General features: G+C 40.5%; 1 protein-coding gene across 3 annotated transcripts in view; it reads left to right on the top strand.

The window, feature by feature from the left end:
- Positions 1-7,361, top strand: part of whrna (whirlin a) — a 201,616-nt gene extending 194,255 nt beyond the window's left edge. For all 3 annotated transcript variants that reach the window (XM_034095925.2, XM_034095927.2, XM_034095926.2), the window contains one exon: positions 6,160-7,361. In XM_034095925.2, the coding sequence (XP_033951816.1) occupies positions 6,160-6,342 (183 nt within the window). In that variant the 3' untranslated portion in view covers positions 6,343-7,361. The remainder of the gene's footprint in view (positions 1-6,159) is intronic.
- The last annotated feature ends 8,879 nt before the right edge of the window (positions 7,362-16,240 follow it).

The following is a 16,240-nucleotide window of genomic DNA, read 5'->3' on the forward strand; positions in this document are numbered from 1 at the left end:
GTTGGTCATTCTGCGTTATTAGAAGTTCTACTTTCTTTTTCATTTGGACAAATACATTTATAGAAAATAAGATGCTACAATCTAAGCATAAACGAAGATAATAGGGGTAATTCCCTTTGAGGTGTCCATAGCCTTTTGACGCATCCCCATCTGTTATCAGAACACCTGAGGGTTTGACTAATACCTGGAACAATCATTACAAGCCCATAAGGTTCCAATGCAAAGCAACTTGTATGTGAGTTTACTCGGGTTCAATTATATATTCTTTCTAACTTCTTGCCCAGAAGGCATAGCTTTGAGTAACTGTGTATCTGGTGGTTTTAAAACCGTGAGGCACTTGAGGATGTAATGACTTCAGTTAAAGTATCTCACAATTATACTTGAGTACAATACTTGAGTAATTGTAGTTGTTTACATTCAAGGCGAGGCAAGTTTATTTATATAGCACCTTTCAACACAAGGCAAATCAAGGTGCTTTACAACAATGAAAGACATTCAGACAAAGGCATTTAAAAACAGTAAAAGATAATAAAAGAAACATTAAAAGAAAAAATACATGAATAAAAAGTTACAGTGCAGTTTAAGATATGAATAGTTCACACAGAAGTTCCACTTTACTGATGAACACAACGGCTCAGTTTCAATTAAAAGCAGCGACAAAAAGAAAAGTCTTCAGCCTGGATTTAAAAGTAGTCAGAGTTGCAGCGGACCTGCAGGTTTCTGGGAGCTTGTTCCAGATGTTTGGAGCATAATAACTGAACGCTGCTTCTCCATGTTTAGTTCTGACTCTGGGGACAGAAAGCTGACCCGTCCCTGAAGACCTGAGAGATCTGGATGGTTCATCATTTAGCAGGAGGTCAGACATGTATTTTGGGCCTAAACCATTCAGTGCTTTATAAACCAGCACTGGAAGCAGGCGTAGTTGCAATGTGCGTCGCCATTAACCAATCACGTCTTACAGATTGAGAAGGAGTGGCTCAACTGCATGATGGATCTGTGGATTCTGAGCGATACAGTACATCAACGTCTTCCTCCTTGCAATATCATCGCCGGTCAACTTGGCTGCTCAAACCCAACAGTAGTATTGCAGTCACTAAAGCGTCGTTACGTAATGAGGTCAGCATTCACAGTCAGGAGGAGAAGAACCTGGACCTGACGGGAAGGAATCCATGTTTCTTACTTAGTGCTTTTAAGATCACACGAATGTTGAACCTGAGATTCTGTGTTTCCATTAAAGCAGCATTAGTGCCCTTTCATGTCTACTTGATGGCAGGAGAACTCCAAAACAGGCAGACGGAGAACACCACTCTGACATTATATTTAATAAAAGGTGATGTGGCTTGCATGTTAGTGAAACATCAGGCCTTTTAGCTGCTAAATATTTTACTTTCTTTAACAGTTAGTAGCTAACTTCATCCGTCTGCTGTCTCTTGCTAGGCTTGTGCAGCGTGTTTGTCAGCTACAGGACAGCAGGCTTTAAGTAAGGCCGAGGAACAAGCTGCCCACGTCCTCTTTTCCTCTTGAAAATAAGGTGGCTTCTTTAGTTGCTCTTGTGTTTGGGAAGTCGGTGGAATCTGCTCATCCAAATCTGTCTCAAAGCTCGAAATGACTAAAGAAATGGCATTACATTTTGCCTTAACTTAACCCGCTTGTTCTTGCATTGCCACCGACTGTAATGCTGGTACAGGATGTGAATCATGAACCGCAGGGAGGTCCAAATTGAATGTGTGATGAACAAATAACTGATTTAGCCATTTTCACTGTGAATATAAATACACAGGCTGCTGATTTACTTTTCAGAATCAGAGTCAGAATACCTTAGTTATCGCCGGGGGAGATTAGGTTGCTTGACTCTATTTTAGGGTCAAATAAATATTTAAACATAAGAAGCAGAAGTCAAAATGTGCATAAAAGTCCTAGCCAATGAGAATCATGCAATCACAGACATCAATGGAAACGTCGTCCTCAGAAATGTCCAGGTGCAGCCACGTTTCCTGAAAAGCACATTAAACTACACTCCAGGTATCCATCTGGCTAATGCCGTTAGCTCGTCCGTGATGAGAGGGGGAGGGGCAGAGACCAGTCCGATGAGTGGGAAAGAACAGCGGCCATTGCTCCGTCAGCCATATCTGTCCTCTGTGGATTTGACCGTATAGAAGAAGCAGATGGGTTGAACACATATCACTCTTTATCCAGGTTTGCGATAGTTGAGGATCCACTTGAGTGAGTTCTCCGGAGCAGAGAGAGGCTTTAGATTCACTTCACACAGAAAAGCAGACTGTACTGAAATTGCTTTGTGTTGATATGCTGTTCTTTTAAGAGTCTTCAGATATCACGGCCGAAGAGCTGAGACTTCCTCAAGAAATAATAATAACTGAGTCTTTGTGAATTGTTCTGTGCATGTCTTTGGTTGTCAATAACAATGTCTCTCTTGATTTGAAGGAAATGTGGGGGTGTAACTTCAAAAGGAGAGTGCTGCCGGTCAGGAGGAAACATTTCATTTAGTTTGAAGTGTGTGTGTGTGTGTGTGTGTGTGTGTGTGTGTGTGTGTGTGTGTGTGTGTGTGTGTGTGTGTGTGTGTGTGTGTGTGTGTGTGTGTGTGTGTGTGTGTGTGTGTGTGTGTGTGTGTGTGTGTGTGTGTGTGTGTGTGTGTGTGTGTGTGTGTGTGTGTGTGTGTGCGCGTGCATGTGCGTGTGTGCGCGTGCATGTGCGTGTGTATGTAGATACTGAGAGGGCCTAGTTTTCTTGGGTGTAATAGAACAAAAGTAAGGATCTCAGACTTTTAAAAACGTCTTGTGAGGCCTGAGCCAGAAACAGGTGGGCTGTAGTTTTTTGATGGGAGTTATGTGTGCTTGATGATTACATTAATGATGATAACAATCAATCACTAACTGATGTACAAACAACCGCTTACCGCTTTGCTTAATAAAATGTCCCCAGACTCCCGCTGGTATATAACAAATGCTGTTGGCTCCAAAGTAAAGTGAGTTATTATTTGTATTTGTACCAAGGGCAGTACAACCGACTATGGTAATGACGTAGGACTGGAATAAACAGAAATGGGAATATAGAATAAAAGAGCCTTCTTTCCACCTTTCTTAAGCTCTTTTCTGTTCTTTGGTTTTAGCGCCTGGCCGACGCGCTCACACATCACTCAGAGATATATTGTTTGTTTTTGGTACATTTATTTCCATGTTATCGTTTCCATTTCTTCACTGTTCGTTCTCTTCTTTAAACACACAAATGAAGGTATCTTACCAGACGATGTTGAAACAGTTTTCGTCGTTTAAATAAACAAATCTTCTCTTCTCTGCAGTCCAGCAGTCAAAAAACCGTGTGGCTTCACAACCAAACTAGAACCCAGAGTATAATCAGCAGGACTCTTTTAACCAGCTGAGGCAATCGCAGCACCAATCAGCCGCTCCGCCCAGCCGTGGCTTCGGATCCCGATCAAATCACACCAATCAATTATACTCCATTACATACATTAAATGATTAAATAATCAAAATAATAAATCAACGTTTTGGCTCCTACATAGACAAAAAAGAAAGTAGAAAAAAATGTGTTATTATTACCACGCACACAATTTCATGTTTTTAAAGGTGGAACATTAAAATAATAATAATAATCATCGTAATGGGATTTAAACATAAAATATTAGTTATATTTTTAAACATGAATCAGCATATGATCCGTATTAGTTTTCCCTGTCTCATTTTGTCCCTGTGTGTTCAGTGATTGGTCTTGTGGGCATTTATGTTCTGGGTTTCCCGTCAGCCCTTGTGAGAGTCTTGACGTTGTTGGATGGATGTTTGGTTCTGAACTACCGTACTTTTCGGACTATAAGCCGCGACTTTTTCCCCCATTTTTTTTGTACAGCTAACGGCCACTAGGGAACCTCCTAAACCTATGGATTTTACAGGTAAAATTAACCACCTTTAACGCTATGGGCTCTATGACCGGTCCGCGCCCGCCACCTTTAAGCGGCGGGCTCCAGCAGGAAAAGCTGGAGGCCGGAAAAGAGTGAGACAGGTAGCGCGCCAAAGTCAAAGTGGAACCGAGAGACAGAACGAGAGCAAGACAGACGGACAATTTAGCTGCTGCGGCTTATATGCAGGTGCGCTTTATAGTCCGGAAAGTACGGTAGTTTTGCCTTCCTATCCTTTGTTTCCTTGGCCTATTCCACAAAAAAAGGAGTTTGATTTCTACCAACGGGTTACTGCACTTGGGTCCTATATTCAGGGTTGCCAACTCTCACGCATCTGGCGTGTGACACACGCTTTCACTCTCAATCTCACGCTCTCACGCTGCCCAAACTATTCTCACGCCAAAACAAGAATACCGAAGACTAGAAACGGGTTTGAAAACTTTTGTCACGAAGTGATCGTCTTCTCAATAGAACATCTTTGATAATGTCTTCTGGCCAATCAGAATCAAGATAACGGCGTGGTGTTGTTGCAGGAAGTCCCGACGGAGAATACTTTTGCTGTAGTACATACATCGATACAACATTACGTGTTGATAGAAATCAACACGTAATGAAATAAGACCCCACGGTTTGATGATTGATAGGTGTGTGGGCTGTCGTTCATGTTGACACACAGAACAATGGGGGCTATCCACCCTTATCCACAAAGTAAAGTAATTCACAGCCTCTTCCCTCTTCAGTGAGGAGCAGCAGGTTCAGCTTTCAGAGCAAAGTAACAACAAACTAAAATGGCATTCATTTTTTTAAATATGTCGTGTAGTAATAGATGTATTTATTTTTCTTCTCGAGAGAGGACCAGAATGTGTATTTTATGTTAGTATTTCAAAAAATCTCCTGGGGGAGAATCCCCCCAGACCCCCCTGCAGGGGTTGGGTTTTCAGCATGTCAACTCTTTCACCTGTGGGTAAATTGCAGGATTGGCTCCAGGTCGCCCTTTTTATTTACTACAAGACAAATGTGCCTTTTTATTTCATACAGTTCAATTTGGATTGAGCCAGGGAAATAATCTAAACCTCACGCGTGGCGTTTCGCTGTCAAGGGGAGCGTGTATGTAATTACATTGCAAATACTGACTTCACCCCACCACTGTATGGGTTAGCCCTACCATAGATTACCCAACAAAAATACTCTCTCGCAACTGCCGACCCGTATTGCGCATGCGCAGATCTAAGATCCAGTAGAAATGATAAAAAGTAAAAGTCTGCTGCTTAGTGTTCTACTAGGCCAAAATAGAGTCAAAGAGTATATGAGAGTGAGAGTGTGTTAATTAATATATTTGGCAGTTTGGAGTAAGTCTGTAGATTTGTTTGTTTGTGTGTGTTTCATGTAGGCTATAGGCCTCTCACGATAATTAATTTTGTTGGATACATTTTCCCGGAAATTATTGCGATAAACGATAATATTGTCGGCACCGTTGTATGACCATTTTTAGACCACTGACATAATGATAACATATAATAATAATTCAAGTACATCCTTTCAAACTGCTAGTCACATCCTCATGTAAATGGCAATTTATCGAGTTCATTTTTATTTATCGTACGATAAGTCAACTAATTGCTTATCGCGACAGGTACACAATAAAACAGTGGAAACAAACATGTGTTTGACTTTCATTAGTGAATGAAACTTTGTGCCCTTTATAGTCCGTGTCCAATATTGTGTATTTGTATATATTGTATATATATCCTATATATATGCTAAGGTCCCGCTGCTGACACGAAAGCAGTCATTTAGTGCGCATATGTGTAATTAAACCCATGATATCAAAATCTCCCTCCAGCCAGGTACCCCAAGTTGGCAACCCTGTCCTATATGCCTCGCTGTCCCGCCATGAAAAAGCCTGGATTTTCAAAACATTTGGAAATTAAATATATTTAATGAAAAATATTTTTAAAACTGCTTAGGAGTGGAATTTGTATCATACTACTTTTAGTCTTTAGGCACATAGGACAAACACGCTTTGTCCTCAAATGTATAGAAGTAACAGTAGCCCGATGTACCCAGAGACTAAATATGCTGTTAAGACAAACTCACTTCCCCACAAATGTTACCAAATCTGTTCAAACAAGTCATTCTCACATGAGGTTAATATATTTGGCTTTATTATCAGTTCTTCCAACATTGTTTTGTTCAAACCCACATTGTCTCTCTCTCTTTTCTTTCTCAGAGGGGGGGTTCAGCTCATAACTGCGGGCAGCTGAAGGTGGGTCAGGTGATCCTGGAGGTGAACGGGGCGACCATGAGGGGCCGCGAGCACAGGGACGCCGCACGCCTCATCGCAGAGGCCTTCAAGACCAAAGAGAGGGACTACGTGGACTTCCTGGTGACCGATTTTAACGTGGCGCTATAGCCGAGTGGAGGAGGAGACGGCAACATGACAGGAAGGAAGTGTCTATTGTTTTAAATGGCACAACTCTTTTAAACAAACACAAAGGAACCGACTGATCTCTGAGCCCTTCAGTCTGGATATATGATGTTTCATGACCGTGGACTTTGTTCAGGGTTCTCCTCAACGTGTTACCTCCGACTGTGAGACCTCATGCACTCAATGGAAAGTAGTGAAACCTTTTATTTTTCTCCTTGTGGATTTACGGAACTCCTTGTAGCTCTTCCTCCTCCTTTGGTCGGTTTATTATTATTATTATTATTATTATTGATTTTTTCGCTTCTACCCGAGAGACAACCGCACATCTAAAACTGATCCACGCTCGACTTACAAGCCTGGATTTGTAAATGTAAAAATGAACAAATGTAGATACAGATGCCTATATATACTGTACACATAAAGATACTCCTATATGAATTATAAAACCCGTAACCTCCGTTGCATCATCAGCATATAGTGATATATTTAAAGATGATGATGATGCCGGCCATCCTGGTGATTCTACATATTTTATAGTGATGCTACCTACCTGTCTGTCTGCGTTCAAGCACTCTTTCACAATAAGAAGAATGATATGTCAAGCTAACAGAAATACACGTTACATGCTTTAACATAAACATACATGTATGAGGGAAGGGCACCACAGTTCCTGTTTCTTTCCACGTCCATGTTTATATGTATTTTTCACTCCTTTGTCGACTCTTAGTCAGCTGAATTTTCAATTCTGTGAAAGCGAGATAAACGATCAAGGCTTCATTTTTTTTACTTTATTGGCAAACAACACATTTCTAACACCTGAACTGTAGCCATGTGTCCTAGTACACACTAAAACACAATGTCGTTCAGAGTCTGTTTCTCCACGCAGCCACTTTGAAAAGCTTAGTATTCATTTTTCCCAAAATGCTGCATCAAATATTTACTTTCACATTTTGCCAGTCCTGTTTTGAGAGTGAATAAAATCCCAAATGTGTTTCCTCAGACTGCTCAGCGTTGCTCCTGCTACTCTTACAATTGCTAATGTTTCTTTTTTTATTTCATAGTTTTAATTATATACGCCCTGTGGGGGGGGGGGGGGGCTGCAGCCATGCTCAGTGAAGCAATTAAACCCAAGAGGGGAGTGATGAGACATTTAGAGGACGGCGACACTGCCTAAGATTCGAGAAATTTGAATCTTCGACACACATTTCATTCGCTCATAGAAAAGCAATTAGGAGATAAGCAATCGGGTGGAGTGAGAGACCGAGAGGGAGAGCGGCAAAGGTAACATGGGAGACGTGATTGTTGTTGTGATGATTTCCCTTCCTCTTAGGAAGAGTGCGAGCGTGGAGAGGATGTACAGGAAGCATCCTCCCTGTGCGCAGGTATGAGTATGAAGTCATTAGAATAATTCATCTGAAGTGTTCTGGCAGTGCACGTTAGGGCTGTGGCGATACACTAATCTGACGATACGATACGATACACGATATTCAGCCAACGATACGATATATATCACGATATTCAGCCAACGATACGATTCGATACGATTCGATATAATTCGATACACTTATATCATTTTCTGAAAGATTTTAAAGGGACAGTGGGATTTTGGTGACATCTTGTGAGTGTTCCATTGACTTGGATTGAATTAATTCAACTGAAAACTGAAAGCATCAATTATACAATATATGGCTCTGACAGAGAGTCTCCAGCTTGCAAATGCTGGACAAAATGAATCAGAAGATGTGGTGAGAAAATTAGTTTCATTTATTGAAACAGTGCAAACTGTAGCTGTAAAGTGCAGTATCACAATGGACAATGGAGAATGAAAAGGTGCAGCAGGTGGCGGAACACGGGGGATTTGAATGGGACTTGTTAGAAATTAAAATCAATGTTTTGATGGCATAAAGTACCATAAACATACCGTCAGTTTAAATGCTGTTTTATACTGAAAAACCAGAAGTTGTTGTGCACAACCAGTTGTTGAGCTTTTATTCTGAAAATCCTTCATCTCCGGTTAGCATTTAGCATGTGGCTAATATACAATTTCCTATAGAGGTGAATTTAGTAGCGATATGACACGGAGTGTTGCGCACCGAAACCTACTGATTTCAACACCACAACTATAGACGTCGAGATATTATTATTGCTGAATATTAAATGAAGGTACAGTTTATTTGAATACGTTTGTTTACAGACGTGGGTAGCATGAGACAACATTCGGAACTACCGGAAATGATACCAGCCGTGAGGTATTTTTGGAGTATTGATTACAGCGTTTAAAATGTATTAAATGAAAAGTCATGAAAGAGATAAGGACGAGAAAAGGCGTGTTTAGTTATATATTTAATGTGCAATGTCTGAATCCTCTGTAATGCGTAACAACGAACATTGGAGACGTGGAGGGCCGATCCCCAGCAGCGCCAACCGGCCCCCAGGGAGGATTCAGCAGAGGATATTTAACAGCTGGAGAGGTGGAGCTCGCTCTCTTCCCTTCGCTCATCTTCTGCTTGTAACATTACCGCGCTTTTTATTAATTAAAGTATACATTTGAACATTCTCAGAGACTCAATTAGTCTCCTTTTTAAAGCTTCTCTCCTGGACGCGAGTATAACGAACACAGTTATCAGACTTAATGTATCGATACCCGCGGCTGAAATATCGATACTTTCTCGGAAAACTAAATATCGATATATATCGCAAGATCGATTAAATTGCACAGCCCTAGTGCACGTGTGTGTACGTCTGGAGTTAATGGATGAAAAGATACATATGCTCAAAACAAGGAGACTGCAAATAAAGACTAATGTAAATGTCCTCCAGGGAGCTGCTGTGAGACGCAGGAGGAAGTGATGCAGGAGTCTGGGCAGCTCTGTGAGGAATCACTATCAATCATTCTGCTGACAACTCTGAGAAACACATGCTCTGTGTCCACCATCCTGCTTCAGAATGTCAACCTTTAATGAATACAACAAAAGGTTGTGTTTTGAAAGGTCATACTCACATCCTTGCCCAATTATGAGCCCGTTGTATTTGTTTTTTAAAGTCTTTCAGACCAGACATTAATCGATTACTCAATTTACAAGTGGGATATTTTAGTGCATGGATGGACTTCGGCCCGAGAAGCTGATGAATGTCTGTGACTCTGATTTGGTCTCCAGCTGCTTTTTTTACCAGCCTGTTGTTTGGTGTCACATTCAAAATGAAAAAGATAGTAGGACGAGAGTAAGAAGGAGGGGAAGCACAAGGATTCAATCAGAAAAACTTTAGTAATACTTTATCGATCGCAGAGGGAAAATGTATTGTTGTACTAACAACCAACAAACTCTAGATCTACACATGCAGTAGCGTGGTGTGGGGAAAAAATTAGGGGAAGCCAATGTAATAACGTAACCAGATGAGTGATTACAGCACCCGGTATCATTTTACACACATTTGTATCATACAGATGCAGGACTTACACACGCCTGTTATCTAACCGACAGGTCCGCACGCACTCTCCAGCCCAAACTCTAATAAGCATTCATTCACAAACTAAATCAGGAGACCTTTAACGTTTTACGTCCGATTCGCTCCTTTTTTCCTCGCTGTACACAGCTCCAGTTTGGGCATTAGCCTGTCATCAGATTTTATTTGTTGTTGCTGCTGTCGCAGAAGTTTAGTACAATTATTTTTGATGAAATACTCCAAATCTCGACCCTCCATAATTGCACTTGCTTCAGTTGCTTGCTACTTTCTAACGGCGGTGAGAGTGATGCAGTGACTCTATCTATCTTCTATCGATTAGATTTATGATTCGAAAATTATAAAAGTAGGGTAGACATGTGGATATTATCCGACTGAACAAAACTTGCATTTATCTAACAGGTTCGTTTTCCACTGACCTTATTTCGAACTATTTTCCAAAATCCTATGGAGAAATCCCATTGCTTTTTTGTCGAGGGAAACCGAGCGCAGCTTACTTCCGGGTTTTAGGACGCGTCACTGCAACTCTAAGTTGATGCGATTTGATTGGATTGTGAGGCAAGGGAAGCCAGCCGCCTCTGGCTTCCCTTGGCATGGCCCTGACCAATCACAGGTTGGCAGGGGCATCATGTGAGCCTCATCTGATTGGTCAATCCCTCGATTTTTGTTACCAAGGGAAGCCAGATTCGGCTGGCCTCCTCTCGCAACAGTGAGTGCAATCTACTGTTTCACCATAACATCTATAGGGCGCTGTTTGTTTCACTCTTTGTAAAATACTCAATGAGAATGGGGGAGAGACGGGCCGGCAGAAACACACAGCAAAGGAGAATTATCTAAACAAAACAAAGTGTTTTTATTTATTTATTTAAATTATAACTACAATCCGAAAAAACAGGGGAAGCCTGGCTTCCCTTGGCCTCCAGGAGAAAACGCCACTGCCACCAACAGGACTTATAATAAAGAGCTGTTTGGTCAGATGAGAGTTTGGTGCCTTGCTCAAGGGTTCCGTGGTAGAGGCCACTCTCCAGCTTACTAATCCACACTCTGTGGTGAAACAAAACACTACGACAGACACAGTCGGAGCGTCCATTGCAAGCTAACTTCAAACTTTACTACAGTGGGTAAAATGGTGGTGGAAGTTGTATGAATTACGAAGACAGCCCAAATACGCCTTTATGCATACAGTATACTATGTGTGCTGTTAAACCAAAACAATTGGCTAATACTACACAACCTAGTAGAGTTGCCGAACAGTTAGTACCATATGTTAACACAACAAAATGTCTCCCTGCATCTCTCACGTGTAATAAGCGCAGACATGGAATTCCTCATCTTAAAATATGTAAAATTATGCAAATGTAGTTAGTGGGTTGTGTCCAATTCAACACTGCCTGAGCATCTTTTAAACTTTGTTTTGAGTCTTTTTCAGACAGAGTGCAGATGTGTTTTGGCACAGGATCGGGATGCTTATATTTGAAGACAAACAGGAAAAGATGTATATTTTAACGTGGCTGCCGACAAAACCAGACAGATATTCAGGAATGTTTAAATATCCTGCATCACAGAGCGAGGAGTAAAAAGACAGTCCACATGAAAGTAGTGACAGGAAGAAGTCAATCCAGATGGGATCAGTCCACTGGGTGACACAACAATGACATCATCAAACTAACGCTTTTAAGCTAAGGCTTTTAAAGAGGCTCTTGTCCTGTTGCTCACATGTTAGTAGCTCATGTTGGCCATACATAAAACACCAGGCTTGATCATTAGTTATTGTATTAATCAGCATCAGTGTAGTTACTGAGGGCCGCATGGAGCAGCTCTTATTTATTCATACAGTTAGCGTCTGAGCGCCGATCAATATCTGGAAGAAATGTATACTCGCCGCAAACAAACTTAAAATGCAGTGTGTGTGTGTGTGTGTGTGTGTGTGTGTGTGTGTGTGTGTGTGTGTGTGTGTGTGTGTGTGTGTGTGTGTGTGTGTGTGTGTGTGTGTGTGTGTGTGTGTGTGTGTGTGTGTGTGTGTGTGTGTGTGTGTGTGTGTGTGTGTGTGTGTGTGTGTGTGTGTGGAATAACTCCACTGAACAATCTGATCTGGAAGGAATCGCAGCCACAGAGATGAAGGCTTATGTTTTCTGAAATATCTTTTGAACATTGTAATATTTGTTTAGTGACAATGCCATACTATATCTGCAAATATTCGCTACTAGGGTGTGGAGGGTAATATATTCCACTAAGGTTATTCTCCGCCTTCTGAGAGAAATAAAACGCTTAAAAGTGTGAAATCAGTTTTTGGCACCTATTCCAAAAGAATGAAAGCGGAGCCTTTTTACACTGAAAGGACAAAGTCAGAAAATACCAAAACTAACAATAGAACCCGTCTGACTTCTCAACTCTGTCTGCGGCCCATCGGTTAATGAAGATGTAAATACAACATATATATTATAACATGAATATATATTTTTAAATAAAGGAGCTCTGACACAAAAGGAGGAAGATATCAGAAGGGTTCTTCATTGTTAGTTGTTTTTTTAAATATATGTATTTGCAGTATATAAACTATAACCTTATAATTTAACAGAAAATGTCAAACATCCAAAATGTTATGAAAACGTACGCAGCCACTCAAGGAGATTCCCTAAATAAAGTCTTGATTTAAGAAAATTCTGATTTATTTTCCAAACAGTTTTCTCAGTGCTCGGGACATTATACATCTTCAAAAATAAAACGGTTTCTGGTATACGAAAAGTTGACAAGAAACAGTTAAATGATCACTTAATTTAATAACTTGAACCAAGATAAACCATTCCAGCTGCATAAGAGTGGCTGCAGGTTCATCTCAGTGTCCGTTAATGCCAAAGTTCCCTCGAGCCACTCTGCGCCCCCTTCCCGCTCAGGTGAAAAGTAGAGAAAAGTCTCAGAGAAAGAAAAAACATGTTATCATATTAACCATAATTTATCTATTCAGACGTTTTAAAAGCATATTTAATCTTCAGATGAACCCCTCCTCGTCGTCACAGAAGCTTTATTCCTCCATAATGGCCCGTCCTGTAGACATGTGTGGATGGAGACCCCTCCTTCTCTGACCTGAGATCAGAGGGCCATCCGGGTGTTGGTCAGGCTGTAGGAAGGTGTGACACCCCCCCCCCCCCCCCCCCTCTACTACTGCTTCCTAGTAGCAAAGGTCAGACTCATAAAGCTCCACCTGTTGAGTCCGTTGATAACGTTTCTTTGTTACACTGCTTTATTAGCTGCACAAGCTCATTTTGTCTGTGTTCATTTCTCCCCCCCCCCGTCTGCCATTGCTCTTCAGCTCCTCTATTGTCTATTGTCCTCCCGTCACTACATCCTCCTTTCCCCTGCTTCCTGCACATTTCAAGTGTTGTACAATGACATGCTATTTATACAGAAAGTGTGTTTAATTTTTCAATAAAGATAACTGCACAAAAACTAGCAAGGTGTCTGATTTATTATATTAAGTGTGCATTTGGACATTTTCAGATGTTTTGCCATCCCTTACTTTAAACACACAATGTGTAATTACTTTCTTAGACGAGGTGGCTGACAGCTGTGAATGTGTTACACTGCGCAAAACATTTCCATTACGAGAAACGGGCTAAAACAACACAAATATAAAAACACAAATGTGGCAAAAGACATGCAAATGAAGTTTGCTTGCGTTCCTGAAGCACTTTCAGTTAACGCAGAAGCATCCAGTTGATGATGACGCTTCTTCATTTGTATATGTTTTGGCAAATTTGTGTTTTTATATTTACATCGCTTTTGAAAATGCGGCACGTTTCTTTATCCCTCCTGTTATCCTCAGATTTACTTTACACCCTTTATCCTCTGGGGTCAATTTCATCCCAGTAGTTTAAAACTCCCCGTTGACATCAGGACGGCAGAAAGCCTGCACACCTTCCAGACTGAGAACTCCTCTCTTTCGACTCCACTTCGAGCGATAGAACTACTAACAAAGAACTGCTAACAGAGCACTTATATACTAATAAAGGACTGGCTTATCTATAGCCAGTTGAGTAGCACCTGATGTACTTATATGATTCTGTTTTCTTCAAGGTTGTGTCTTCCTGGTCGAATGTACTTATTGTAAGTCGCTTTGGATAAAAGCGTCAGCTAAATGTAATGTAATGTAAAAACTCAAGACAATGATCATATTCCACATTTGAACCAACATGTCTGTCTCTGGTTCTTTAGGTATCTTACCTACATAACCATTCAAGACCCCTTTATACATCCATAATTCCTATTATGTGACCAACAAAAAATATATAAATCACCATAAAATCTCACGGACTGAAATCAAATGTTAAAGTTAGATATTGTTGATGTTGTTAAAGGACCAATAACTAAAGCAGAGGGTAGTTCTTTTTTTACAATGATACATGTGCATGTAATCGTCACCTCAATATCACCCGACACAATCAACACAAATATGTGCAAAATATTGACATTTTTATGTTTTATATTACTAAAACAGCCTGGGGTCGAATCGACCCGAAGGAACACCGATGCATACAAAGTGCGTACAGGACATTTCAAAAAGATCTTCATGTTCATATATGTTTACCCATTCGTCCTCACTAAATTAGGAAAAGTCATGAAATGCTAAGCAAAACAAATAATGTGAAAACATTTTTTAGATAGGTTAAACATTTAATGGGGTCCAATTGACCCCAAGGATAACAGGAGGGTTAAGGGAAATGTGTTGGGACGTTGCAGTGCGTTTGTTGCATTCTCTCAATCCAAGTCCTCCCAAAAGAGTAGAGGCTATTACAGAATGAAAAGATCAACTATGGGTTAAACTTGTTTTTGAAATGCCTCATTGGTTTGAGTGTCTGATTGTTTTTGGATATGGAAAAGCATCTAGCCTGATTTTCCTCAAGAGAAGAGCCTGGGTGAAGCTCCAAGAACCAGGATATCAGAATCCCACAGACATCATGTTTCACTGATGGAAACGGCCTTGGTGGAGGTCTGCTAGTTTCTTCTCTTCCGTTACCAAAGAGCTGGTAGCATGTTTTTATTTTCATGTGTTCTTTTGCACAGTAGTGAATGAGACCATTGCCCCGCAAAGCCCTGTCAGGTTAATGAATTGCTTTTAGCTTTGCAAACAAACTGCCTTGACTTCATTCATTTATCAAGAAAGACATACCACGTTCCAACCTTTGAAATATGAGGATGTTATGCTTGCCTCTGTTTTGTAACTTTGTAAATTGATGTTTTGAACCTTTTTGTTGGATATAACAAGTATAATACAGATGTCAGATTATACTCTGGGAAATTGTCATGGACATACGTTCCTATATAAAGCTATTACCTATTTGTTTCCTTACTTCCAGTTGACCTTGCCACAGCTCAGACTTGTGTTTTCCTGGTTCCTCACGGTCTGCGGCTCTGTCATTGTGTTTTAATGTTTTAGACGTGCTGACAGGTTCTGGGTCAGTGCCAGTGTACATATAATACTCTGCAACTGTCTTCTCTTTCTTATCAATTCCATGTAGCAATCTGCTGGAGCTCGTCTTCTGTTATTGCTTCAGTTTCCTTTTGTGGAGTTTGAATTTGACATATAATTGCAGAATTGAAGATAAGAGAGGGCCCATTGAAGTCAGCTTCAAAGTCATCTCTCTGTCTTTGTGTTTCTCTCTGTTCTATTTCAGACCGTTTTTCAAACTATTCGATTTTTTTTGCAAAACCTATAAAAGTTCAGTTAACATCTAGTTGTTTTTGCCTTTGTACATCAACATATTGAAGACTGGCTGAACATTTTATTTGACATTCACTTACTAAAAAAGATGTTCAACAGTGTAACATCTCAGAGGGCATATTTTGAAGTGAACCAGTGTGTTACAGAGCTTAAGATCAATGAACAAATATTGCAGACTGTGTAATTGCTGTACATGCCTTTCAATAATAATTGGTATTCAACTGCCTACAGTCCTCTGGGGAGGTCAGAACAGTCAAGTTCTTCTGCACAGTAAAGCAAGGTCCGTCTCAATGGACCAGGCATTGTGCAGGAAGACCGTCCTGTTAAAACAGGAGGGAAAAATATGTTTCCGCTGTTCTGTTATGTAAACGGCCAGCCTGGGGGAAAGTCAAGGACAGTGAGTTTGAGAAGAAAAAATCTGGTCATTTATGGAGTGGTTTAGAAATAGGATATATTTTTAAAACTATAGATAAAAAACATAATATATTGACCTGTATAACTTATTTTGTATATCCCCTGGCACAATGTCATAACATTTATTTTTTAAAGTTTTTATTTAACCTACAATTCATTTCATACTCTTTTTGTATTGTCTCTGTGTGTCTGTGTGTGTGTGTGTGTGTGTGTGTGTGTGTGTGTGTGTGTGTGTGTGTGTGTGTGTGTGTGTGTGTGTGTGTGTGTGTGTGTGTGTGTGTGTGTGGT

The sequence above is a fragment of the Pseudochaenichthys georgianus genome, chromosome 12 (genome assembly GCF_902827115.2).
Source record: "Pseudochaenichthys georgianus chromosome 12, fPseGeo1.2, whole genome shotgun sequence".
NCBI classification, from domain to species: Eukaryota; Metazoa; Chordata; class Actinopteri; order Perciformes; family Channichthyidae; genus Pseudochaenichthys; species Pseudochaenichthys georgianus.